Source organism: Cryptomeria japonica, chromosome 9 (assembly GCF_030272615.1).
Source record: "Cryptomeria japonica chromosome 9, Sugi_1.0, whole genome shotgun sequence".
In the NCBI taxonomy this organism is placed as follows: Eukaryota; Viridiplantae; Streptophyta; class Pinopsida; order Cupressales; family Cupressaceae; genus Cryptomeria; species Cryptomeria japonica.
The window spans coordinates 465,338,222-465,364,407 of record NC_081413.1 but is presented as its reverse complement, the minus strand read 5'-3'; the positions used below and the strand labels follow the sequence as shown (position 1 = coordinate 465,364,407).

General features: G+C 35.9%; 1 protein-coding gene across 2 annotated transcripts in view; it reads right to left on the bottom strand.

Annotated features, from left to right (window-relative positions):
• LOC131072029 (FKBP12-interacting protein of 37 kDa) overlaps window positions 1-26,186 on the bottom strand; it is a 132,367-nt gene that overhangs the window by 102,685 nt on the left and 3,496 nt on the right. For both annotated transcript variants that reach the window (XM_058008031.2, XM_058008030.2), the window contains 5 exons: window positions 24,519-24,583; window positions 24,378-24,414; window positions 10,860-10,947; window positions 10,619-10,683; window positions 10,412-10,489 (listed from right to left, as the gene is read on the bottom strand). In XM_058008031.2, coding sequence (XP_057864014.2) covers window positions 10,412-10,489; window positions 10,619-10,683; window positions 10,860-10,947; window positions 24,378-24,414; window positions 24,519-24,583 — 333 coding nt within the window. The remainder of the gene's footprint in view (window positions 1-10,411; window positions 10,490-10,618; window positions 10,684-10,859; window positions 10,948-24,377; window positions 24,415-24,518; window positions 24,584-26,186) is intronic.

Here is a 26,186-nt window from a genome sequence, read left to right as displayed (position 1 = left end):
TTTTTTAATATTTTTTTCCAACTATTTTTGTTTCACAAATTGTCAAACATGAAACATTAATTGTTTTTCATTATTTTGTTTTTGTTTTTGAATATGTTTATGTTATTTCTTGCCATAGGAACTAGAATGGCATCTACCTCTTCCTCCGTTGGCAATGAACAAACAATTACAAAACAAAGAAATGATCTGAATTCTCCCTTATGGAAGTATGTTGACATTTTAAACCAACTTCCAAGAGGTGGGGGATTCCGTTGGAGATGCCAAGGATGTGGTATTGAACGTAATAGTTCATATTATCGGGTGGTACGCCATTTGTGTGGAATAAAAGGAAGAGGCATCAAAAAATGCCCTAGAAAAGATGGTAAACCTATACCAGAATGAGACAGTGATGAAATATTTTAAGGAGCATGAGGAGGCAAAAGAGAGAGAAGCCCATAGATTGAATCAAACCGCAGCAAAGAAAACAAGGGGAATGCAAGCCCCATCTAATCCCGATGTTGTAGTACAAGACCACCCCTTCTTTTCCACAAATGAACCTGAAAATGAACCACCCTTCACACGCAAAAGAACAAAGGAGCCTTTAGAAACCGCATTTCAAAATGAGAGTAGAGACATTGTTGACCAAGATATAGAAAGGTGCATTTGTGCAAATGGGTTGGCTTTCAATGTTGTTCGCTCCCCATATTGGAAACAAATGATAAAAAGTGTTAATGAAGCTCCAAGAGGGTATAAGGGCCCAAGTTATGAGAAGGTACGTGGAACATTATTGGACAAAGAGGTGAAGAGGGTTGAAGATGCATTGAAACCCATAAGGGATTCATGGGCTGAGACAGGTGTAACAATTGTTTCAAATGGGTGGAAAGATGCTAAAAATTGTCCATTGATCAATGTCATAGCGGTGTTCCCTAAAGGGGCAATGTTTTTGAAAGTTGTGGATTGTGAGGGCCAAGTAAAAGAGGGCCAATTTATTGCAGAAATTCTCATCTTTGCCATTGAGTCAGTGGGACCCCACAATGTTGTCCAAATCATAACGGACAATGCAAGAAATTGTAGAGCTGCTGGTTTGTTGGTTGAGGAACGCTATGATCACGTCTTTTGGACACCTTGTGCAGTCCATTCACTCAATCTTATGCTACAAAGGATTGGGACTAAAATAAAATGGATCAAAGATGTGTATGCAGAGGCTAAGGACATCCAGATGTTCATCACAAACCACCACATGTCTCAAGGGATTTTTAGATCCTTTTCGAATTTGGAACTATTGAAGGTAAGTGAAATAGTAATTTAATTTTACATTTTGTAATTTTTTTAATTTCAATGTTCATGATATCATTGTGTAAGCTATATTGTGTATTCTTCTTTAAAGTTTGGCTTTATTTTTTAATCATTTTGGCATTAATTTGTGTTATAGGTTGCTGAGACCCGTTTTACATCAAACACAATCGTCTTAAGAAGACTTGTGAAAGTTAGAGTGGCACTATGCAATATGGTGATCAGCAACAATTGGACTGTATGGAAGGAGAGTATCAGTGAGAGGGCAGAAAAAATTAGGGAGAGAATATTGAATGAGAAATGGTGGGATCTTGTTACATATCTCCTAAGTATCACTGAGCCCATTATGAGTATGATTCACTATACCGACATGGATAGGCCTTGCATTGGTGAGATTTATGATGGCATTTGCTCAATGCTTGAAAAAATAAAGTTCACTATAAATGCAAAAGAGAATGACCCCAAGGAGAAATTCTTCAAAGAAGTGAAAGCAATTATTGTAGAAAGGTGGAATAAGATGACCACTCCTTTGCATCTTCTTGCCTATGCCTTCACACCAAAGTACTATAGCAATCTAGAAGGATTCCACCATGGAGAGATCTAGAAGTATCTGATGGGTACAAGGCAACATTTTCTAGACTATATCCTGATGATGATTTGCGAGATATTGTTACAAATGAGTTCATAGAATTCACAAATGGGAATGGTCTAAGTGTTTAGGCACTTCGTCATAGATCCAAGAAGGATGCTCATAGCTAGTGGTGTTCAGGAATTTAGATCAGAGATAGAGAAAACAATAGTCTAATACTATATAGTAAGAACAGACTTTTGATGAGATCACTGATATGAATATATTGACCACTGATGTATATATATAATTTTGTTAATTAATCTTTTATGAATATCATCGACTGTTTGCTGGATCATGAAATTGCCACTGTTATTGATGTCATGCCTAGCAAGTGTCGATGTCATTGTATATGTATAGAGGTGAAAGGTCATGTCCACGTAGGGGCATGACTTCTACATGGCTTATGCGGCATAGAGTCATGATCCTACGTGAACATGACTCTTCGTATGCTTTTAGTCACCGTTATGGTTATTAGTTATGCATTAACACATTTACGGTGCTCAATACTATCGGGTTTAATAATACTTCGACTTCGACAGTCATTGGGTTTAATCTGCCGTAGGCAATCGGTAACATGTTAATGTTACTATCAATCAATATATATAATGTGATGAATATATATATATATATATATATATATATATATATATATATATATATATTGCTTGCTTCAATCCGAATGAGGCTACATCCTTAACACTCCCTCTTATCAAAAGAGGAATGAATTTCATAATTAAGTTTAAGGAACAACATTCTAGATATATATGTTTATTTGGCATGATCATATACATTCACTTAGTAATGCTTATTAGTGAAATACTTCATATCTTAGAGAGATATGGATTATCTGATATCCTGCACTCTGGAACAACAACTACATTAAGTCTTATCAGATAGCAACCTTGATCCTAGTGACAACTATAAAATTGTCATTATCACAGATGTAATAATTTTAGTATCATGACATCCGGCACATTTCGGGACAGCAAATTAATGTAGTCAATCATGATATGATTGTTATCATAGTTTCCGACACATTTCGAAACAACACTTAATGACAACAAATCAATAACTCAACATAACAAATTTAGTATCAAGATTTCCGACACATTCCGAGACAGCAACTTAATGTAGTCAATCTTGATAACAGATCAAACTATTGTGGAGGATGTCACCTTACAATAGCAATCTCACACATACATCACATGAAAGATCATCACCTTTCATGACATAAAAAATACATGCAATATTGCATCCAAAATATTCATGAATATATCAAATTACATATGATTAAGATTCAATATCAGAAATTTCATTTATAATTTAGTCATACCAAGTTTACCTCTAAAGTACTCCACTTTCAACTTTGCAAGAGGTTTGGTAAATATGTCGACACTTTGCTCTTCAGTGCTGATGTAGGTCAATTTCATAACATCTATGTCTACCATATCTCTTATGTAATGGTAAGGGATTTCTATATGCTTGGATCGATTATGAAAAACTGGATTTACAGAAAGTTTGATGCAGCTTTGATTATCACAGTGAATCACAGTAGGGTTCATGGGCTTCCCAAATAGTCCAACTAGCAATTTCCTTAACCACACTGCTTCATGAGCTCCCATGGAGGCAGCCATAAATTCGGCTTCAGTGGAACTCTGAGCAACTGCTGACTGTTTTCCTGCTCAACCAGGATATCATAGCTGATCCAAGACTAAAACAACACCCCATTGTACTTTTACGATCAATGGAACTCCCTGCCCAGTCGGAATCAGAATACCCTTGAAGTTGTATCTCAACATTTTTATACTTCAGGCCAAGTCCAATAGTACCACGCAAGTATCTCAGAATATGCTTAGCAGCCATTAGGTGAATCTTCTTAGGTTCGCACATGAAATGACTTAACACATTAGTAGCGTAACAAATATCAGGGCGAGTGTTTACCAGGTAAATAAGAGATCCAATAATTTGTCTATAGTATGTAGGATCTGTAGGTTCTGAATCTACTGCTTCACTTTTGAGCTTATGAAGATTTGTTTCCATTGGAATGGATAGAGGTTTACAATCCATCATACCAAATTTGGTCAGGATATCAGTGGTGTATTTTCCTTGATTTAGGAAAATATAATTCTCTTTTTGCCATACTTCTAGACCCAGAAAATAGTGTAGTAGACCTAGATCCTACATATCGAATTCAGCCACAAGATCTTGTTTGCATTTTGCAATGAGATGATCTTCTCCTGTTATCAACAAGTCATCAACATAGAGAACAAGTATTAACATATCACCATCCGATATTTTGAAGTATATGTTAGAATTTGCTTCATTTTTGGAATATCCTAGCTTGGAGAGATAACTATCTATCCTTTCGTACCATGCCCTGGGAGCTTGCTTAAGGCCGTAGAGAGCTTTTTTCAGTCTACACACATAGAGATTTCTATCATGTGTAGCAAAGCCTTCAGGTTGTTCTATATATACTTCTTCCTCAATAACACCATTCAAAAATGCGGTCTTTACGTCCATTTGATGTATCTTCCACCCTTTGGACGCTGCAATGGCAATAATGGTTCTTACAGAAGTATATCGGGCAACTGGAGCAAATGTCTCTTCGTAATCAATTCCAGCCTTTTGAGAAAATCCCTGGCAACGAATTTGGCTTTGTGTTTTTCAATACTACCATCTGGTGCATATTTGATTTTGAATAACCACTTTGAAGAGACAACTGATTTGTCTTTTGGTCTAGGTACAATGTCCCAGACATCATTTTTTAAGATCGATTGGTATTCCTCAATCATTGCATCTTTCCAAGCTTGACATGTTAAAGCCTCTTCAACATTTCATGGTTCAGATTTTGTAAGCTCAGTCATGAGTGCAACATACCATGATTGACTTCTTGTTTTCTTACTCTCTTTGAAGATTTCATCAGGTTCCACATTATTTTCTTCAATCATCTTTCTTGCCCATGGTAGTCTTTTCTTGTTGTTAGGATTTTCAGCATTCTCCCTCTAATTCTCAATTGTAAGATTTTCATCTGATTCTGTGGTTAGATCATCTTCTGCATTTAGAGAGAGTTTATAAGCAGCATCTTCTTCAAAATTGACATCTCTACTGATTTCAATAGATCTTCGTCCTGGAATATAGACTCTATATCCTTTAGTGGTTTCACTGTAGCCAACAAATATGCCTTTCTTCTCAAAGGGTTCTAGTTTGGTTCTCTTTTCTTTAGGAACGTGAATATACACGTGGCAACCAAAGATTCTTAGATGGCTTAAATCTGGTTTATTCCCTGTAAAGGCTTCTTCAGGTGTTATATTCTCTAGGATTGAATGAGGGCATCTGTTTTGAATGTACACAGTTGTATTTGAGGCTTCAACCCAAAATGAGATATGTAGATTTTGATCATGCATCATGGCTTTAGCGCCTTCGATGATGATTCTGTTTTTCCTTTCTGCGACTCCATTTTGTTGAGGATTATAAGGTACTGTACAGTCCCTCTTAATCACAACAGAAATGCAAAATTCTTTAAAATTTTCAGAGATATATTCACCCCCGTTATCTGATCTTAGAGTCTTTATTTTCTTCCTAGTTTGATTTTCCACTAAGGCTTTAAATTCTTTGAATTTCAATAACACTTCATTTGATTCTTTGAGTTTTATGAAATAGATGCAAGTTTTCCTAGAGTAATCATCAACAAATATCACGTAATACAAAAATCCCCCTAGTAATGGTAATGACATTGGACCACACAAATCAATGTGGACAAGTTCTAGTACAACTTTTGATTTGTGTTCACTTGAGGGAAAGGACCCTTTTGAGTTCTTCCCTAGAGCACATCCTTTACAAGTTCCAACATGATCAGATTTTAGATTGGGTAATCCTGTGGTGATCTTTCCTATAGAAGGTAGAGCACTAAATCGAAGATGTCCTAATCTTCTATGCCAAATTTCATTAGAATTTGATACTTCATGATTTAGTGCTTGTTTTTTAGTATAACATAGTTTGTATAAACTACCATCTCTAGATCCTATAGGAATAGCATTCTTTATGTTAGAATTTTTAGGCCAGAGTAGAACTTTATCTTCATGGAAGGTGACACGATATCCTTGATCAACTAGTCCTGAAATAGAGACCAAATTCCTTTTGATACCTGGTACAAAAAGAACATCTTTCAATTGTAATGTAACTCCTGTTCTTAATTGAATTGAGCAGGTCCCAATTCCTTTCACTGGATAGGTAGAATTGTCTCCTATTGTAACTTCTTCAGTTGAGTACTCTTCAAAGGTTTTGAATTGATCTCTAAATCCGGTTATGTGTGGTGATGCTCCACTATCGATTATCCACATATGTTTGTTTGAGTTTAGTTCGCTTGATAAGGCTAAGAAGAATAGAGGATTCTCTACTTCCTTGACTTCAACTATGGTTGCTTGAGCTTTCTTTCTTTCTAGGCAGAACCTATGAGTGTGTCCAAATTTATCACACCTGTAGCAATGAATCTTGGAGAAGTCTCTACTTTTGTGATTATTTCCTCTCTTCCGTTTGAACTTCCTTTTCTTCCCTTTGTTGCTTGTGTTAGCATGTAGTGCTTGAATTTCTCCCTTTTTGTTTGGACCCATCCCTCTTGTAATTAGTCGAGATTCATCTTGAGTGCAATCATTCTTGAGTTGATTGAATTTCGGTAGTGTTGGTTGAGCACTAATGCCTTGAATAAAGGATTCCCAACTGGATGGTAATCCCTTAAGTGCTATTAGAGATAGCTCCATATCATCTACATTATTTCCAATAGTTGACAATTGGTCTTTCAACTCTGAAATCCTCATGAAATAGGATGTGATTGTTTCTCCTTTGTTCATGTAGATATGCATTAATTGTTGTTTTAAAGTGGGCAATCTGCTTGCATTATTTATTTCATATGAATTTTGAATGGTCTTGAACATATCATAAGTTGTAGTTAGTTTCGATATGGTTGGAAGAATGTGATCTTTAATAGCATCAATTATTATTTTCTTAGCCTTGTTGTTGTGTCTTTTCCAGGTTGTTTTCTCTGGTTCGTCTTCGGGCATCTTTGTATCTTCTTCTATGTATGCATCTAGTTCGAGTTCTTGAAGAATTGTTGTTATTCGAATTCTCCATGAGACAAAGTTGGATGCACCTTCGAGTCTATCCTCCACTCTAACATTGTTCACCATGATTGTCCTTCCTTTGATTCTGAATGCAAGTCTGAATTTTAATTGAAAATGTCACTATCTTTTATTTATTTCTCTACCAACTTGGCTCTAATACCATGTTAAGGAATTTAGATGAGAGATAGAGAAAACACTAGTCTAATACTATATAGTAAGAACAGACTTTTGATGAGATCACTGATATGAATATATTGACCACTGATGTATATATATGATTCTGTCAATTAATCTTTTATGAATATCATTGATTGCTTGCTGGAATCATGAAATTGCCACTATTATTGATGTTATGCCCAGCAAGTGTCGATGTCGTCGTATACGTATAGAGGTGAAAGGTCATGTCCATGTAGGGGCATGACTTCTACGTGGCTTATGCCACGTAGAGTCATGACCCTACGTGAACATGACTCTTCGTATGCTTTTAGTCACCATTATGGTTATTAGTTATGCATTAACACATTTACGGTACTCGATACTATCCGGTTTAATAATACTTCGACTTCGACAGTCATTGGGTTTAATCTGTCGTAGGCAATCAATAACATGTTAATGTTACTATCAATCAATATATGTAATGTGATAAATATATATATATATATATATATATATGTATGTATGTATGTATGTATGTGTGTGTGTGTGTATATATATATATATATATATATTGCTTGCTTCAATCCGAATGAGGCTACATCCTTAACAGGTGGTATTTCCATGGTGCATGCTTCCAACACCTACAACCCCTCGCTGTAAAAGTTTTATCACAAGTAAGTTTAATTAATTAAAACTTATCACAAGTTTATTTATAGTTTACTTTTTCTTCATAGGTTGCTAGTAATTTTTAATTTTAATTTTATTAATGTATAACTTTAATTGTTTACCTTGTCTTCATAAGTTGCTAGTTCATCTGCTTCAGAAAGAAATTGAAGCACATACTCTTTCATCCACTCAGTAAAGCGCAATAGGTTGCTATCAAAAATAGCAGAGAATTTAGTATATGTGCATTCCAACCTACGTCTTCTTTCACATAAACGACGTGACTACACACAGGGGGAAGCGAAGATGTGGGATATAGAGCCAGAGCATACTGATTTGGAAGCTCCCGCTTCTCAGCTTCTTGCATTGACACTTGATGACTTGGAGGGCGAGCAAACTTATAGTGCAAGTGCAAGTGGCGTTGGCTCATCTAATGTTAATGTCAATGAAGAGGAGGAGGAGGAGGATGAATTAGCTGATCCATTTGATGATTAAACTTTATATTGTTGAAAGTTGAAACAATGATACTTGAATATTTTGTCATTTTGATATTAAACTTGATGTATATGATGCTATTATGGTATGATCATGATGCTATGATTACAAGTTTATGTTTGTTTTGTTGTTTATATGATGCTATGTGACATGCTAATCTTAATTCATGCTTATAGGCTGCACAAATATTAAAATATGTAATATATATATAAAAAAATTACATATTTTTGTACTAACGAACCCAAAACCCTTTTCAAAATTTTGCTGTACCGGCATACCGGTTCTTCGAACCCGAACCGGTGCCCGAACCCGAACCGGCAAGCTAGTTCAGAAATAATGATACTTGCTCCTATTTCTTATTTGAGAAATAAGCTTACTGTATTCTGAATAATATAGAAGGCTGGCTTATATTATGATGGTGCTTTTATATTTATCACAAGCTTCCTCCTTATTGCCATAGCAATATGTATTTGGGTCTTTCACTTATCGATGCAATAAAAGTTATACTGGCCATGGAAAAATAATATTTCTCAAGGCATTTGATTGTCTATTCAGCGGATGGTTTGACGGCATCATTTTAATACTCTATCAAAGGCTGCAATATTTCTAATGTTTGGCCGTTTTATTATTTCCTATCAGGCCTATGTGATATTGGCATCACTATAAAAGCTTGTCAGAAGAAATTATTTTACAGTGAAGGAAATCAAGGAAATCATTTTATTCAAGCCGAGGAAACACAAAGGGTGCAGACTAATATTTCCAGGGCATTCAGTCTGGCTTTTCATTAATATCATGAGTTCTGGAGCGGCTACTCATTTCCGTAAGCTCGTAGCATGAAGGATTATTTCACATTTTGGAACAGGGACTACATCTGAGTGGGAGCAAGGCTAAACAGTTTTGTTGAATGCTGTACTAATATTCAGTCTAGCACAAAGCTCTCAGTCTGTGTAAGGCAGGCCATGTGGCATCATTTCCTTGAGGGCACCTTTCGTGGCTATTCCAGATGATGGATTGTTTGGACTGGAATCCTTAGCAGTTTGTGAGCTTCCTTTCTGAGTCATGGGCCTCCTTGGTAATGACTTCATTGGAGATTATTGAGAACATTGAAAATTGATAGGAGCAGTATTGCCTGAGGTTCAAGCACAGCAAAAGGCGTGACAGAGATTCAAGCATATTGCAGCTGAAGAATAAAAGAGTAGATTTGAATTCTATCTACTTTCGAATATCAGCGACTTCCAACACTGGATATAGATATTTTTCTTTGATTGTATTCTGTGCTGCATTACAAATTGATATCTTTCTTTTGCTATGAAAAGGTCAGACATTCTCACTGTTATCAGAGTCAGTGTTCTGTGACTCGCGGTGAGTCACGCGAGTCAGCGGGTCGGGTGACCCCCGCCGGGTCACAGTGACCCTGACCTGGGCTCGGACGGGTCAGGGAGTGTGACTCGCCTGACTCGCCGAGTCTGACGCTCGTGACCCTGCCGCGTCAAGTGAAAACATGCAGTCACAAAAACTTTAAAAAATATAACATTTTTTTATGTTTTTTTTTTCCATTTCCCTTTCTTATAACCCTAAAAGGGATTGGCATTCACTTTTATGAGTGGAAGAGAGGAAGAGAGAAAAATAGGAAGCCATAGTTTTGCAACCAGCTGAGAGGAAGAGGTGAAAAGCTTGCACAAATCACATTGGGGCAGCACTACAGTTGCATTGAGAGCATCAAGGAGTTCATAGAAGCTCATTTCAAACACTTCTCAACAAATTTGAAAGAGGTAAGTGTTAATTTTTATTGAGACCTCATTGAGATCTTGGCATGCGCAGATCAAAATCAACAAAACCCAACATAAGTATGTTTTTATTGCCTAAAGTCCAATAAATGATGCTAGAGGAGCAAATTTCATCGGTGAAATTCAAACATTACAAACTAGAGTAGTTGGGAAAACTTGAGTCTCCAAACAATTATTATTTTATAACTGATAATCAAAGACTTCAAAGGATACTAACTAACATATTTTTCGCAGAAAGAAATAATTCAACCTAAGGATAGTCCTCGCCATAGTAAAATAAGATAGATTACCTTTAATTCTGTGATTTCCTGTTCCCGTTTTGCAAAATTTACAATAAATGCTGCCTCCTTTTTCCTTGCCTTCTCTAACTGTTACAAAAAGTAACAAAAAAAATGAGCACAAGATACCAAATCAACCAGCAATATATAATAAATAGTTCAATTCATATGCAGTAACTGCTTGAAACTCTACATGGCATTCCCATGCCAGCACTTCACCTGTTCTTTCAATGATTCCTCGGAAGATCTCAAATTCTGCACAGCAGTCACCACAATACCTGGTTCTACATCACCAAAAGAAAAAAATTATGACCAATGGAAAACAAGGCATAATATTTATTAAATGCATGAATACTACAAAGCATCTGTAAATCATAAATTGCATTCAATCCAAAATTTCAAGACTGCTTTAGAATACCAAGGAAAAAAAGAAAATACTACAACAACAAAAACAGCTAACCAGGACATGTGCCTGTGGGAATAAATGACTCATTCTGAAAAACTGAACGCCACTTCTCTAGCTCATCTTCAGCCTGTTTGCATTTGTCCTGCAGTAAAAGTAAAAAAATTCCAATGTGACATAAGATGTAACTGAAGGAATATAATATAATTACATTGCAATGTGCATAATTCCTTTAACAGTAAGCAATAATGTGGAGTAATATGTTCAGTTACATCTCATACAGCAATTTACATAGGCATAGCTAAGATACAAGAATTAGACTTAGGATTCACTCGCACCTAAATACAGATACACATAAAACGTGATGTCCCTTCCTAATTACAGAATACAGCTAAGTTTGCCTGATTGAGGTCATAAGTAAAAACAATCAGAAAATAGAGAAAATAACAAAATCCATATTGGCTTAACAGTAAAGAGATTAATTGAAAACAATAAATTCATATTTACTTTATTTCACAGCAGAATTTGACGTAATATTCCTTGTTATTATACCAATTTACAGTTGCCTGGAATAGAAACCAGAATAAGTATATCAGACAATAATTAATTCAGAAATAAATAAATCAGATACGCAGGTGAAAGATTAGCAGAAGATTCATTGACATATTTTACCATAATGGTTCATTTGGGTTTCGTCGAACGGTAAGCTGATTCATTTGTATTATTTGTTTCAGAAACATGATACAGTTAGATTTCTTAATTAGTTCTTTACCTTTCCTAGAGAGGCAGTGGATGGTAAGGGTGGTTCATCATGGCCAAACCCAAACCCAGGAGCAGTCACTTGCCCTCCTGGCCTACTGGTTCATCCTCACACAGTAGGTGGTATATTTGGGTGGGCAATCGACCCCCCTACAGATCCCCTCTCCCTGGAACAGTATAGGTTAATTCTGATGATTTATGATAATTACGACAGAGAATTATTCTAATTCTGTGTCATTTATGGAAACTTTTTATTCTGTGTATTAATTATTCCTATAGATTAGTTCTTCCATTTTGATGTATTCATTAGGTGAATTATCAGTAATCTGAGAAATGTTATATAATTATTTGAAGCTTCCCTCTGAGGCATAAGGGCGGTCTGCATCCTAACATTTATATATTTACGGTCACTGATTGTAGCCGAGAAGACAGTTCGCATACTTATCGTATTATATGGGTGTGAATTAATGTAGTTCACATAACTATCATATTATATGGATTTGAAGAAATACAGTTCACATTACCATCACCTAAAACTCTAAGCATTAATCTATCTATAGACTGTAAAGGCAGACAGATCTGACATGCATCAGATCTGGTCTGCCATTATATATAAAATTAAACATGACTCCTACGTATTGCAGATAATATTAATAATACTGTTAAATTCTGCATACAGACATTATCAGGCTTCATATATTAGGCATACGTATTAAGCACATTCCCTATGCATACTGCCGAGAACAAGGATGTTACTGCCTGTAACTTCATAATAGTTCTGATATGATCTGAATGATCAGTCTTAATCCCCCCTTCCATTCGTGTGCAGTATCGGCCTTTTCTTATAGTGGTCCGATGTCTCTTTAGGGAGAGACGTGGCTTTAATAAAGGTCACGTCTCCCTCTAACAATTACTTGCCTTAAAAAGCCCGATACTCCTAGTAAGCTTTCATTATTATTATTGATAGCTTTGTTAATATTTAATTAACATAGGGAATATAAGTCTTTCCTTAATCGGTATTCTTCAATCCGCCTTTGTAATCTTAATTAATTATTATTGGATATATATATTAATGCTGTATACATAAATTATTATATCCATTAATTAATTATCATATAGTTGTGTGAATAATAATATAAGGGCATATTAATAATATGTTTATTATTTTATGAATTTGATTACTTAATACTAAAGAAGTTATGTATGTATGTACGTACGTATGTATGTATGTATGTATATGTAAACATTAAATATATTCAGATAGGGCATGAATATCTTTGCATTTTACTGGATCAATTATAGTTTGGATTGCACTACTGATCGGTATGGGATGGGGATATGACATAAAAGATGTACATTTTATAGGCATATATCTTCTCAGTCATAGCTTTCCCCCGTTTTATAATAGAAATGATCCTATTACAGAAGTTACAAACAAAAGTCAAAATGTCACGTGTGTTGCAAGGATAATTGACTACTCACTATATATTCTATAACATATGACGTATAAGTATAGCAAAGTGTAAATACTCTGCAATGCATGATCAGCAAATAAACACAACACTAAAGTATTCATCACGTCATCTCTACATTGGATATAATCATCCCTGCTCTCTTCTATACTTGCAGGATTCTCCAAATATCTTGTGATGCTTTTTGTGCCAATCTGATACATTTTATCTGACTATTTTAATTTGTTCTTGCCCTGGTCTGAATATTATGTCTTATGGAAGGAAGGGCTAAAAGTCCAAACCCGTCCTGAGAATACACCACTTACACCTGTTCTATTTAATTTGGAGGTTATCAGATCTGTGAGTGCCTTAGAAAGCCAAATAGTTGAGAAATAAAGTGACTCACTTTGACCTAACAGCCTATATGATGGTATGACAATCGTATAGAATAGTATACCTAGTTTTCTGTGATATTGGTTCCTTTGATATTTGGCAGTGTGTAATTTCCCTTGAGGAAATGTGGTTGGGAAGCTTCAGTTTTTCCTAATCCCTGTGACCTTGACAAGTGGTTTTGCTGAAATTTCTGCAAACTTGTTCTACACTTCTTGTGATGTAAAATCAACAGGCAGTGTGACTGAATTGTTACCGTGCAAGGGATTATTTGCAACATAACACCAGAGGTGAACGAGATGGAGGCAAGCTGTACTCCTCTCAAACTATGTAGGCTGATGGGAAGATACTTGTGAGTCATTCCAAAATGATATACAATTGTATGGACAAATTGAAAGAACATTTGTAGAGAACAATAACACAGCCAAGCATCCTCCACAATAATTTCCACGTAGATGATGCTAGCCAGTTCCAATCCAAAATGATGGTGAATAGAAGCCAATACTGTGCTCAATGAGATAGACCTGACTGCTTGAGTTTTATTGAGGAGTACATTGATTTCAGTACTTTCTCTAGGCTAATCTAAGGACAACAGATTGATCCCCCATTCCTTCATTCTAAAATTTTAATGGTTCTATCAGTTGACAATAAGAACGCAAGAAGCTGGGCACTAGAGTCTATCCCCCTCCATGATTAAATGAATCCCTCCTCACACTCTAGAAACCTTTGGAAATGCACTTTTCTTTTGGTTTACAATCCACTTAGAGAGCACAGTAAAGTGTTCCTCGTCCTACTGAAATCCTCTTTCTCTTTGAAGATAGTGTTCTAAGAACACCTCATTTTTGTGTCAGGAAGAGATGGGAAGCGATTTGTAAATATAAATCCATGTGAGTTTCCTCACTATATATTTGATACTCACATAAAATCTTACAACTTACAATGCATTTCGAAAAACTAAAGGTTCTCCAATCTCTGTTGCCAATTAAAATCTGTGTCATCAACATATCTTTTCCACTACTTTAGCTTCAATCAAAACAAGTTAAAGACCTAAAAACACTCTACTGGCAACAAGATAGCAACCACTTTTAGCCTGCTCTATGAAATTCCCATGGTACCTATAGAAAGCTGATTAAGATGGAGCTCAACTACTAAGTAATTTCCTCATTTGTTACTGCCCTTACTACCTCAATAGCTAAACAGTGAAATCTTTTTGTATGAGGTCACTTCAAAGTTCACAAACGACAAAACTATCTCCCTCATCCAACTGTGTTTTTTTTATGGAGCCAACAAGATGCGTTTTTCATGGGTGATCAAAGTCTCACCAGCAAAAGGTGTGATTCTCATTGCCCAAAATGCAGTGAGATTATAAGTTGGGATGCAAATAACTAATAGTTTTGGGACATTATGGGGCTCCATCTATATGAATCTTTAGTGATACATGTATCCTTGTACTGACAGCTGTATAATATGCGACCTTTTTAAGAGGACAGCCATCAATACTTGAAGATGCTCCAGCATCTCTAATGGTACTTGAAAAATAGATAGCCATTTATAATTTCAAAATGAGTTGTTTGATATGACTTTCATTATAGGTATTTGAACAATAAGTAGTCAATGCAACAAGTCATATCAAAAAAATATGTAAGTTCCATGGCATTTTGGGAATGGATGCAGAAAAACAGCAAGGGATGTGTTTCATGGATGGCAATCTGGAGGCCATTTTGGGGGAACGGTGGGACAGCAATATATAGATATCTGATAGATAGAGTCAAATTTTTGTAAGTTCAACTAATATTGAGAAACATGACATCAAAATCAAGACAGTGACTGCAGTATACAGCAATATTCATATTGTGACAGCAATATAACAGCAATAAACTTAATCATGACAGCAGCAAATGTATAAATACAATAAATTTATCATGATTCAAATTCATAGCTAATGACATAAGTTATATAACAGTTAACACTATTTTTTAAATGTCATACAGGAATTCTAAAACAGTACTTTTTTAATGTCATGAAGTAATTTTAAAACAGTATTTTTTCAATCACATGAAGGATTTGTATGTCAAAAAGTTGCCTTGCCACCAGGATCATCTGTTCATCCCCAGAACAATCAAGGGATGTCTTAGACATCCTTGGACACCTTGGAGATAGTCAAACATCCTCATGGCAGTCCCCATTCCTGCAAGGCATTTCCAGAAAAGATTGGAATATTGAAGATTTTTTAAGATGGCCAAGGGATCTCCCCAATTGTCCTACCATACCCAAAATGCCTTTGGGAACAAGGACAAGGGTTTGAGGGCCAATGATACATCCCCATGTAACACAAGAAAATATCAAATCAAGTAATGACCCATAGATTCACCAAAGAGGGGATGATATAATTGCAAATGCCCAAATTTTATTTTCTTTATATTTAAGCATCTCACAAATGCCTTCAAAAATGACCTTCTAAGAATATTTTAGCTTGACCACATAATATTATAGCCATCATGGTGTTGTGACTCGCTAAGGACTTGTCCATATTATAATGTACAAGGAAAAATTAACTTGAATTCCCAAAAAAAGATTCCATTAATTCAAATCCTATCTCTTTCTAATCACCAAGTTCCCGATGTGGGCAAGGTGAGAGCACACGGAGACTAGAATGAAGACAATGAAAATAACCAACAAGATATTGGTGGCTTGCTGACCAAAGTTACAATAATATCAAACCATAGAATAAATCAATGCCAAAATAGAAGATAGTGATATGAAAATTCAAATTCTGATCATTTTAAACTAGCAGATTATAAGCAGAAATGCATTAAAGCCAATATGGCAAACTATATCATTTGATTCCAATTCACATCAATGGTGCATAATAATATAAAAACAAAAGGATCCAGCAGGTAAACCGACCAAAGTCTTATTACAATGAAAACATGGATCCAATGGCAAACCATCCAAGATGTTTATAAATTAAAATCAACTATTGACTGTAAACCATCCAGTTATTACAATATAGGACTTTTAAAAATAAATGGAGCTTCACATGATTAATCTGCAAAATCCAAATAACTCAAAACATTGCTCTGAAAACTAGAAATGAATTGATACCTCTACATGTTGAGATGAAACCCAAAAAGACTAAAGATAAAGTCCAAAAACATTGAAACCATGACCTCAAATGAAACAAGAAATTAATTGGCTAGTACCCAAACTATAAGATACTACGGGAGAAAGCACAGTTCAAATGTCTAATATCTTGATTGTTTCTATTTGCTGCATCCTCTGTATGAACCCCTTTATGACCAGGTAGAGCCCTAAAATACCTTCAAAATTTGCTGCAATCAAACTTGAGTTGTACCATCAAGTTTGGAGGATAGTATGGCATGGAAAGAACATAAAAAAGTTTGGAGGATAGTATGGCATGGAAAGAACACAAATCTGTCGTGTACAGATAAACAAGAAAGATGTAACTAGATTGTAGCAACAAATGATGCAGCCTGTTATGACAAAGTACGGGCAGTTTAAAGAAGTACGGCCTGCTTAGGACGGATATGATAAGTCTTTGGAATTAGATAAATGTAATCTTCCTTTCAATGGTACAGCCTACCAATGATATTAGTCTCACCAAAGTACAGATAGATAGTCAACAACATGATTTTATCATCATTCAACAACGCAATCATTGAAAAACTGCACACCAAAATCTAGAATTGAAAACAACTAGGAATCTTTATCAGCTAGAGCACACTAGTAATCCGTGTGTAGAATTGCCAAAAAAGGTTAGAAGGGTTTTCATTCTCAAAAACCATCATACCAGAGGGATTTCATCCTCAGGTGAAAAAAGAACTCGTGTTTATTCTTGGAAATCGAAATTGATAGAATGAGCAAGAAGTCCTTTTCAAAAACAATCATCCCTTTTATAACTTTTTCGAGGTAAAATAATATAACATTATATATTTATTATATTATTTCCTCAAAATTATAAAATATTAAAATGTCCCTTTAACTCTCACATTTAGAACCCTTGGTCTAGTGACATTTATAATTCATTATAATGTCCTTAAATAATTAAAAATGTCATCTTTAAATTTATAACATAAAGTTACTTTTCAACAACTTGATTTAATTGCTTAATTATTTCCTTTTCTCCACCACCCCATTAGCCTACAATGAAATTTTAGAAAGATAAGCAAAAGGTCTTCATTTAACTTACACTAAAGAAGGAAACATGGCAATATTCTCTCCCCAAAATTGCTTGTTTGCAAGCAATTGCAAATTGGGATGCTCCAAAATCTGCTCACCTTCCCGTGACATCCTCAACTAATCCTTCCAATGAACCAAATATTCTTTTATACTTTTACTTCTCAATTTTCACTCCTTAGTGTCAACAATTTCTTCAAAAACCAAAATCAAATTCCCTCCATCATCCAAGGGTGGTAGCTCAATGATGAAATAGCATGATGTTCAAGTGCCTTCTTAAGGCAAAAAAAACATGAAACGCATTATAAATTATACAATCCTCTAGCAATTCTAACTCATAAGCAACTTCCCAAATCCTTTGCTTGATTCTAATATAAACAAGGCATAAGATTCTCCACTCCTCTTACAAGAGAACTAGTTATACGGTTGTAGTCTCAAGAAGACCATGTCACCTACCTTATAAAGGCACTCAATATGATGCTAATCTGCATACATTTTCTACTAATTTTGAGCATGATGGAGGTTGTCCCTAAGAGTTATAAATATATCTTGTCTTTGTCAAGCCAAATATTCGGCTCTTGAAACCCTATTATCAGAAATAACATCAACAAAAGTTTGAGTCTCATTGCCACGCAAAGCCATAAATGGTATCATCCCAATAGACACTTGATAGGTGGTGCTATAACAATGCTCTCCCAAGTAGAGCTATTTGATCCATTCTTATTGATGACCAGCTACTTAGTTCATCAAGTAGCCTTCCCCCCATTTGTGTACAATCTCAATCTACCCATTTGTTTAGGGGTGGTAGCAAGCGTTGAGGTGAAGACAAAGTTGCGTGGAAACGGATACAGATACAAATACGGATACGGTATTGGATACGGATACGACCCTTTTTTAAGAACCACAATATGGCTACTGCTGGATACGGTATTCATATAAAACACACACACATATATTTAACACAATTTTCTAAGTTATTAAAAGAGATTTTCATTACTTCAAAAGTAATATAGATACATAAATAATTATAAGTTGATTTAACAATTCACGATATGCAAAAATAGTAGAGTTGCATTGGACGATAACCCAAAAATGGGTTGCTGAAACAGAAAAACATTTCATTTGTCTTTTCATTTGGTGTAGGTTTGTTTATACCAATTTTTTTTTTTGAAAATGCATGAATGAATTTTTTTAATTAAATTTAGGAAGATTTATGTCAAAATTTAAAAAAATCAAATCGCATAGTATCCAACCTGGTTGGAAAATCCAGGTTTTTTGAGCACTTGTGAACATAGTTTCAGATACGTTGAATTTGATATGGTTGATATTGCTCTTGGTGGCTGATCAAATTCGTTGGTATTGCTTCAATTCCAACCTTAATGTTTGATTAAATCTTTATCTCTGCTTTGATTTTAAATCTCCAGTGTTTTATTTATGTGACATGTTTTTTATTCAAATGCCAGCTTTCTATCTCCTTAGAGCCACACCTTGCGTGCTGGGGATATTAGGGGTCAAAAGAAATGGTGAGGTGGATGCTCCTTTTTTCTTTAAAATGCATTAAAAAAAACTGTTTCTTCCATCTTAGAGTTCGGTGGGACCCAAGCAATGGCATGGCAGAGAGGGAGAAGAATGTGAGGTGTTGTGGGTTGCAAGTGAAGAGTGGTAAGGAAAGGTTCCACGTGAGAAAGGGTAGTAGAGGATGTTGGGGGAAAGGGAGACATAAGGGATATGGATGTGAAGGATGTAGAGAAGGGTAGGGCATACCGTGGGGTAAGGTAGATGGAGGATGTGGGAGGTATAAGGGATAGTGGAAGGGTAAGGGGGTGTGAGACATAGGTTAGAAAATGTAGGGAATGAAAGGTGGGATAGGATAGGATAGGATAGGATAGGGGTAGGGGATAGGGGGTAGGGTGGTAAGGGAGTGTTGGCAGTGGATGGGTAGGTTAAGGGGTGTGGGATATAGGTTAGGAAATGTAGGGAATCGAGGGGATGGGAGGTAGAAGAAAGGTAGGATGTGAGGATAAAGGTTAGAGGAAGGTAGGGTGAATGGAAGGAGAGGTTTAGGGAAGGGAGGTTAGGAAATGGAAGGTGATGGGAGAAGGTGAAAGGTAGGAAGTAGAAGGTGTAGGTGAGGAGATGGAGGATAGGAAGGTAGGGTTAGAAGTTATGGTAAATGAAAGTTGGGAGGTATAAGGGTTGGAATAAAAGTAGGTGATGGGGGTGAGATGGAAGGAAGGGTGTAGGGATGAAATGTTAGGAAGGTGAGGTGGAGAGGGATGAATGATGGAGAGGTAGTGAAAGGAGATGGGATGGAAGCGATCAGGCTTGGGCATCCACTGGTAGTGCTGGGAAAGGCAGGTCGGAAGCTTTGGAGGGCAAAGGAAGTATTGTACCTCACTTCATCCTAAAGGGAGAGACTTGATCAGCTCCTAAGCAACTACAAATAAAAGGATAATAGTAAAGACTTGACAACTACCAACGGCTAAGCTAAGACAACTAACCTAGAAAGCAAAAAAAGTAGGGGTCCCCATTTGCAATGGGGCGATGTGTGAAAACGTCACAACACTGCCTAGAAACTGCAATCCAAGGATCTCTAAAGATCTTTTGAGCTGATCTTTTTTGCCCATCAAATTTTTCTATTTCCATCCTTCCAAATGTATTTACCATTTAATCTGTACTTGAAGTTTTTTCTATAGAACTACCACTAAAAATTAAATTATCATCCAAAGAGAGTGTCCCCTCTTGCACAAATCGAGCTTGACAAATCTCTAATACCAAATGTGAGGGATTTCATGCATTCAATATTCAAAACCAAAAATCAATTACAAAAACCCATGGCCGGAATAAACTTCATATTCAATGGAAACATAAAAATGTAGAATCCAAATGACATCAAATTGAATAAAGATTAAAAAATTGATAAAAAACAAAAAATAGCATATCAATGTAAGTTAAAAAATTTATCCTAGGCAAACCCTTTCAAATAGAAAGAACTCGGGCTCTCAAATTTGTAATGTCCCCTTTTCTAGGTGACATGAGATGAGCAGGGGTTGACCTACCATTCAAGTTCTCGTAGGTCAATGACATGGTTAGGGGACTCATTCTGAGAGTCGTGGAGCTTTGCAGGGGCTCTGTGAGCGGTTTTGGACCTTCAGACGATAGTTCCTACATTTTAGGAAGGTCTCCTATTTTTTAGGGAGAACTGGCAGTTGACTGAATGACCACCTGGGGGACCAAGGAGTAGAGCAGGATCCTTTTGAGCAGTTACAGGTGTTTGGAGAGAGGTTCCTACTTTTTAGGTCGATTCCCTACTTTTTAGGAGGTTGTGGCAGTTTCCATATTTGAGGTTCCACGGGACCATACCATGGTTTCAGTTTCAGGAAGATTGGGTGTGTTTCCTAGTTTCTAGGAGCATCCCTAGATTTTAGGGATGGGACTGCCAGTTGGCCCATCTTGTCCGGCATCAGTCACAGACAGGTGACAAAGTCAGATTCATGTTTGGTTGGTTATTTTGGGCTATTATTGGATCTATGGAAATATTTTAATATATTTAAATATTTCCTAAGTTAGCGATTAAATAAATTAAAATAAGGCTATGTATATAGCCATTTCAGAGTAATAAGGGGTTTTTGGCTTCATCTGGTTTGATATGCCTATGTGTTATAGCTCGTTGGAAAGGTCTTGAACTTTGCTACATGATTCTCACCTCCCGGAGTCTTTTTGGATGCTTGAAGCTATTTATTCGCAATAAAGTGATATTTTTCTATAGTTTGACGCCATAATTGGGAAAGTGTCACTTTAATTATAAAGCGCAAGCTTTATTATTCTTTAGGGTTCGACTTGCAAAGGGAAAGGAGTTATAAGGAGATGAAAACCTAATTGATAGCATCTTTGATCATTTTGAAACTTGCGAATTTGGGAATTGCTCTGGAAGAGTGATTTTGGTCTGGGACGCAAACCCCAAGTCTAAGCTTGCTGGGACGTAGCCCTCAGCAGGAGTTGACAGTGGATTTATCCAGGATTGCACAGAGATTGTCAGAGGTAGAAGACACATCTTCTTATCCTGAAGATTCAGTGTGCATATTGGGGGTTTCAACAGGGCGGCTGGTCTATTTCAGCTGGCACGTGATTTGCAGCAGCTTCCACGCCTCCTTTGCAACCACGCCTTGTTTGTATGTTGGCTTGAAGGGTTGGATTCAGCTTATTTGGTCTTCCTTGTTCGTTGCCATTAATATTCCTCCATTTGGCATCAATCCAGATTAAGAACAGCTCCAAATAAATGTATGGATTCTTGCTGAATACAAAACTAGGTTATTTGCCTGGTATGATTTGCAGTATTTTCAGATTGCTTAAGTGTTCTTACATATGAACATTGTTTACTGTTTTATTTCATAGTTGTTGCTATTTATCAATTACTTTACTTATAACATCAAAACCCAAAAAGAAACAATCCCTTTCTGCAACTTCTGTCTATTCTATAAGATCACCCGAAAATTACAAAATATAGTATGTTTAATTAAAAATTTACAGCAGCAACAGCAAAAGGATCCATTTGGGATCTTTCAAAATTTGTGTCACTCGATATATTAACTCGGCAAAGAAATTACAAATATAATGTGATTTTTACAAGCACCTGATATGCTCTATGCCCAGATTTCGAATGAGCTCCAACAATTTCTGTGAGCATCTCCCTACACAAAATCTTCCTCTCATAATTTCTGAATGCCAACACTCAATATATAGAATAAGGCACTTTAAGGTGGAAATATCCACTTGTCAACTCCCAAAAAGAAGGGTTCAAGTTATGATTCTTCAACTTCCAAGTATCATTCCCCATCATATGCTTTATGCCCAGATTTTGAAGGAATTCCAGCAACATCTCCCTACAAAAAATCTTCTTCTCATCATTTCCCAATGCCAACACTCAATATATAAAGGCACTTCAAGATGGAATATCCACTTGTCAACGCCCAAGAAGAGAGGTTCAAGTTATTATTCTTCAACTCCCAAGAATCATCCCAACTTACATGTAGCTCCTCTTTGGTCATAGATTCTCTTGTATGTCTACTTGTTAATGACCTTCATTATGCTTTGACAAATTAGCATACGATGTCATACCCAACATTACAAGAGACGAATTGTGTCATCCAAGTAATCTAATGAACTCCTCTAAGTGTCAACACGATTCTACAAGAGCCAAAAATTACAAGATATTAAAATATTTACAAAGCTTACAAGATGTACAACATGCTAAACACAATATTCTAACAAAACTAAAACTAGGGATTGGACTAGAGCAACAAGAATGATGGTAAGAGATGGACAAAAGTGAAATAAGATTCCAAAGGCTAGCAGAAGATGTTTCCCAAATTTCAAAGTCTATGGGTAAGTTAAACAAACCAAAAAGTGTTCTCCAAGCCATAACTCAAAAGATGGGGATTGACAAAGAACAAGACAAAAGAGGAGATTTGGGTCTAGGAATGAGGAGATTTCATCGATTCTAAATCTTTCCGACCAACGAATTTGGCTCTAGTGGTGAGGAATGAAGAAATTTGAGACCATAGACTCGAGTTTAATTCCTGTGAGTAAGGCACCTTGTAGCGGCTACAGGGCCAAATCAAGGTATGGGTTGCACTGATAGTAATGCATGGACCAAAGCTTACTCTTGTATTTTGCAACAAGGCGACCTTCAATTATGATCAAGTGTAGCCACATTAAGGAACTAAGCCCATCCCCATGTCTTCCTCTACCCCAAAGTTTTTGTTGATGTGAGCATTCAGCATAGTGTGATGGCAGAGGGTGGGTATTGTTTCCACTATTGCCCAAGTTCAAAACCCCATATAGACAAGTGGACCTAAGGGATTCATGCCCTACCAGACCTCCCACTCATGGGTTGTATAGTTTCACTTTGGAATGGGGCCCCTTGTGCTGTCCTCATCGCATGGGTCTGCTTGTGTTGTCTCCATCGAATGGGTCGGTATGCATCTAACTTACCAATAAAATGTCACAAACACACACACAATTTATATATTGCCAACCAAAAACATTGCCAAATAATCAAATGCAGAAGCATATATGCGCGCACACACACACAGATTATATATTGCCAACCAAAAACCTTGCCAAATAGTCAAACGCAGAAGCATGTATGCATATATGCACACACAATACCTATGCATGCATAAATACACACACACACACCAAATTCTACCGGCCAAAAACTTTGCCAAATAATAAAACACAAAAGCACATGTGCACACACATACTTACACACGCATAAATACAAACATACAGAGACACATGCATACTGAATCTTGCCAGCCAAAAAACCTTGCAAAATAATCAAATGCAAAAGCACAACCTGACATACCTACCATTTTCATGCAATTCAGGACACTGAAATGCTTGTATATTCTTTATCAACATAGTTTATGATTACATCCATAATCACGACCAATAAAAATATTTCCTTTTTCATTTAGAAAAGCATCTCAAGAGAACAATCAGGCTACTGTGAGTGTGTGCAAAACAAAATCAGTTGAAGTGAAATTAGAATGAATCACATATAACCGAGCCAGCTTAATCAGCAGACGCTTTATAGTGAAACAGATATCTTTTTTTTTTTAAAGTCAGTTTCTTAATTCCACAATACAGAAGATCTAGCTTTACCATAGAAGTAATGCCTACTAGGATAACTTATATTGATAAAGTATAGATAGTAGCTTACTCGTGCCAGCAAAACAAAAAAATGATATGTCTTTTTAAAGAAGACTTGTACCTGATACACCTTACAATCTTCTTCAGATTTTTTTAAACTGAAACAAAGAGAAGCAAATGCGTTTTGTTAGATATGACATCCATATCAACAAATGATATATGACATCAGAAATCTAATTATATCCTATGAGTCTCATACTACCTGTCTCTCAGAATTAAAACTATTCCTGTAGCCGCACCAGGTGCATGTTCTTCCTCTACATGTTCCTGCCATGTCAACACTAATGAATGAGGTGGCAAAGTCCTATGTTAAAAAGAACCAAAAGACTGAATTTAATAAAAAACAATCAAGGAGCAAAACTACAATAGCCGCATCTCTCGTGCAGAATGAAGAATAAAGTTAAAAACAGGATTCACATATTCACAAGAGATGATTACAGGCATATTTACCATTTGGAAGGATAGTCAAAGTAACTAAAACATAATAAGAATCAATTCACTGATCGTGGGCCACAGTGTGGCCTGAAACATCAATTTAAATGATCTCTGATCTGATTTTCTTCGAAGATCTGTTTTATTAATAAGAATCAAGTTGAAGCCATCCCAAAAGGATTACCCTACATTGTTCCTCTAAAATTGTAACCATCCAAATGATAATGATCATAGCAGCTTCAAACCTCTAGACTTATCCTGACTGAAGACTTAAAGACAATTGAACCAACATAAATCTTTCAAAATCTATTTTCCATTTTGTTGAGTGAGGTGTTGAGAAACTTGCTGGCACTCATGGAGTTCTTGATTCCATTTCGAACAATTTAAGAAATTAGAGAGAAAAAATGGATGAATCTATTGTTGATGCGAAGTTAATTGAGGACCAACATTTTTTATAGAGATATGGTACCTACCCCATAATGTCCAATGAAGAGATCTTTGCCAAAAATCAGACGATTATATTTTTTTTATAGCTTCCTCAACGAGTACTGTTTTCTAGAAACTAATTGATGCTTCCACTAAAACTTAAGCGTGCACAATTGTCATGTCACCTATTAGTGGAGCTTCTATATGAGGTGTGAATTGAAAAGGCAGAGTTGCATGGAAACAGATATGGTATCAGCTATGGATATGGCAAACTTTCAAGATCCTCTGATACAGATACAGCTAGATACAACAATTATAGAAACATGCATATATCCAACTGTTAAAAATGAAGTAGAAGGGTATGGATGATAACTTTAAAAATATTTATTTATAATAATATATATTTTGGATTTTTTATATTTTAATCTACAATATTTATGTGTGTACACTTTTTTGTTTTATGTTTTTTTCGTTTGCAAACTTTGAATGTTTAGCAGAAGCACCTTATTGAATATTGCACCAAACAAAGTAGCGCCAAATCCAAATGTTTTCGATATGGCTCAAATATAGGTTCATTTACGCATATGTCCAGATATGGTATCCATGCCATATTTCGGAGTATCATTTCCATATCAAGTATCCGATACTCAGATACATGTATCCAGATTCCAGATTGAGAAGGAGAATTATCCAGCAACTTTTTAAAAAGTTGTCAAAGTGATTGGCGCAATGATACCAGTTATATAGTTGTTGGAAGAGTTATTATGAACAGAAACCCTTCCATTTTTTTAACTCCTTGTGCCAACCACCACAAAGATCTTATTTTGGACAACAAAGGAAAAATGAGTTGTGTTAAACAGTATACCTATTGTCAAGAGAACAAAGAACATCACCAAAAGAATATATAACCACACTTGAATCCTCAAATTCATGAGGATGCTCGCAGATAAGAAAGTATTTGTGTGAGCCAGAATCACAAAATTTACAACATATTTATAACTTTGCAATATCT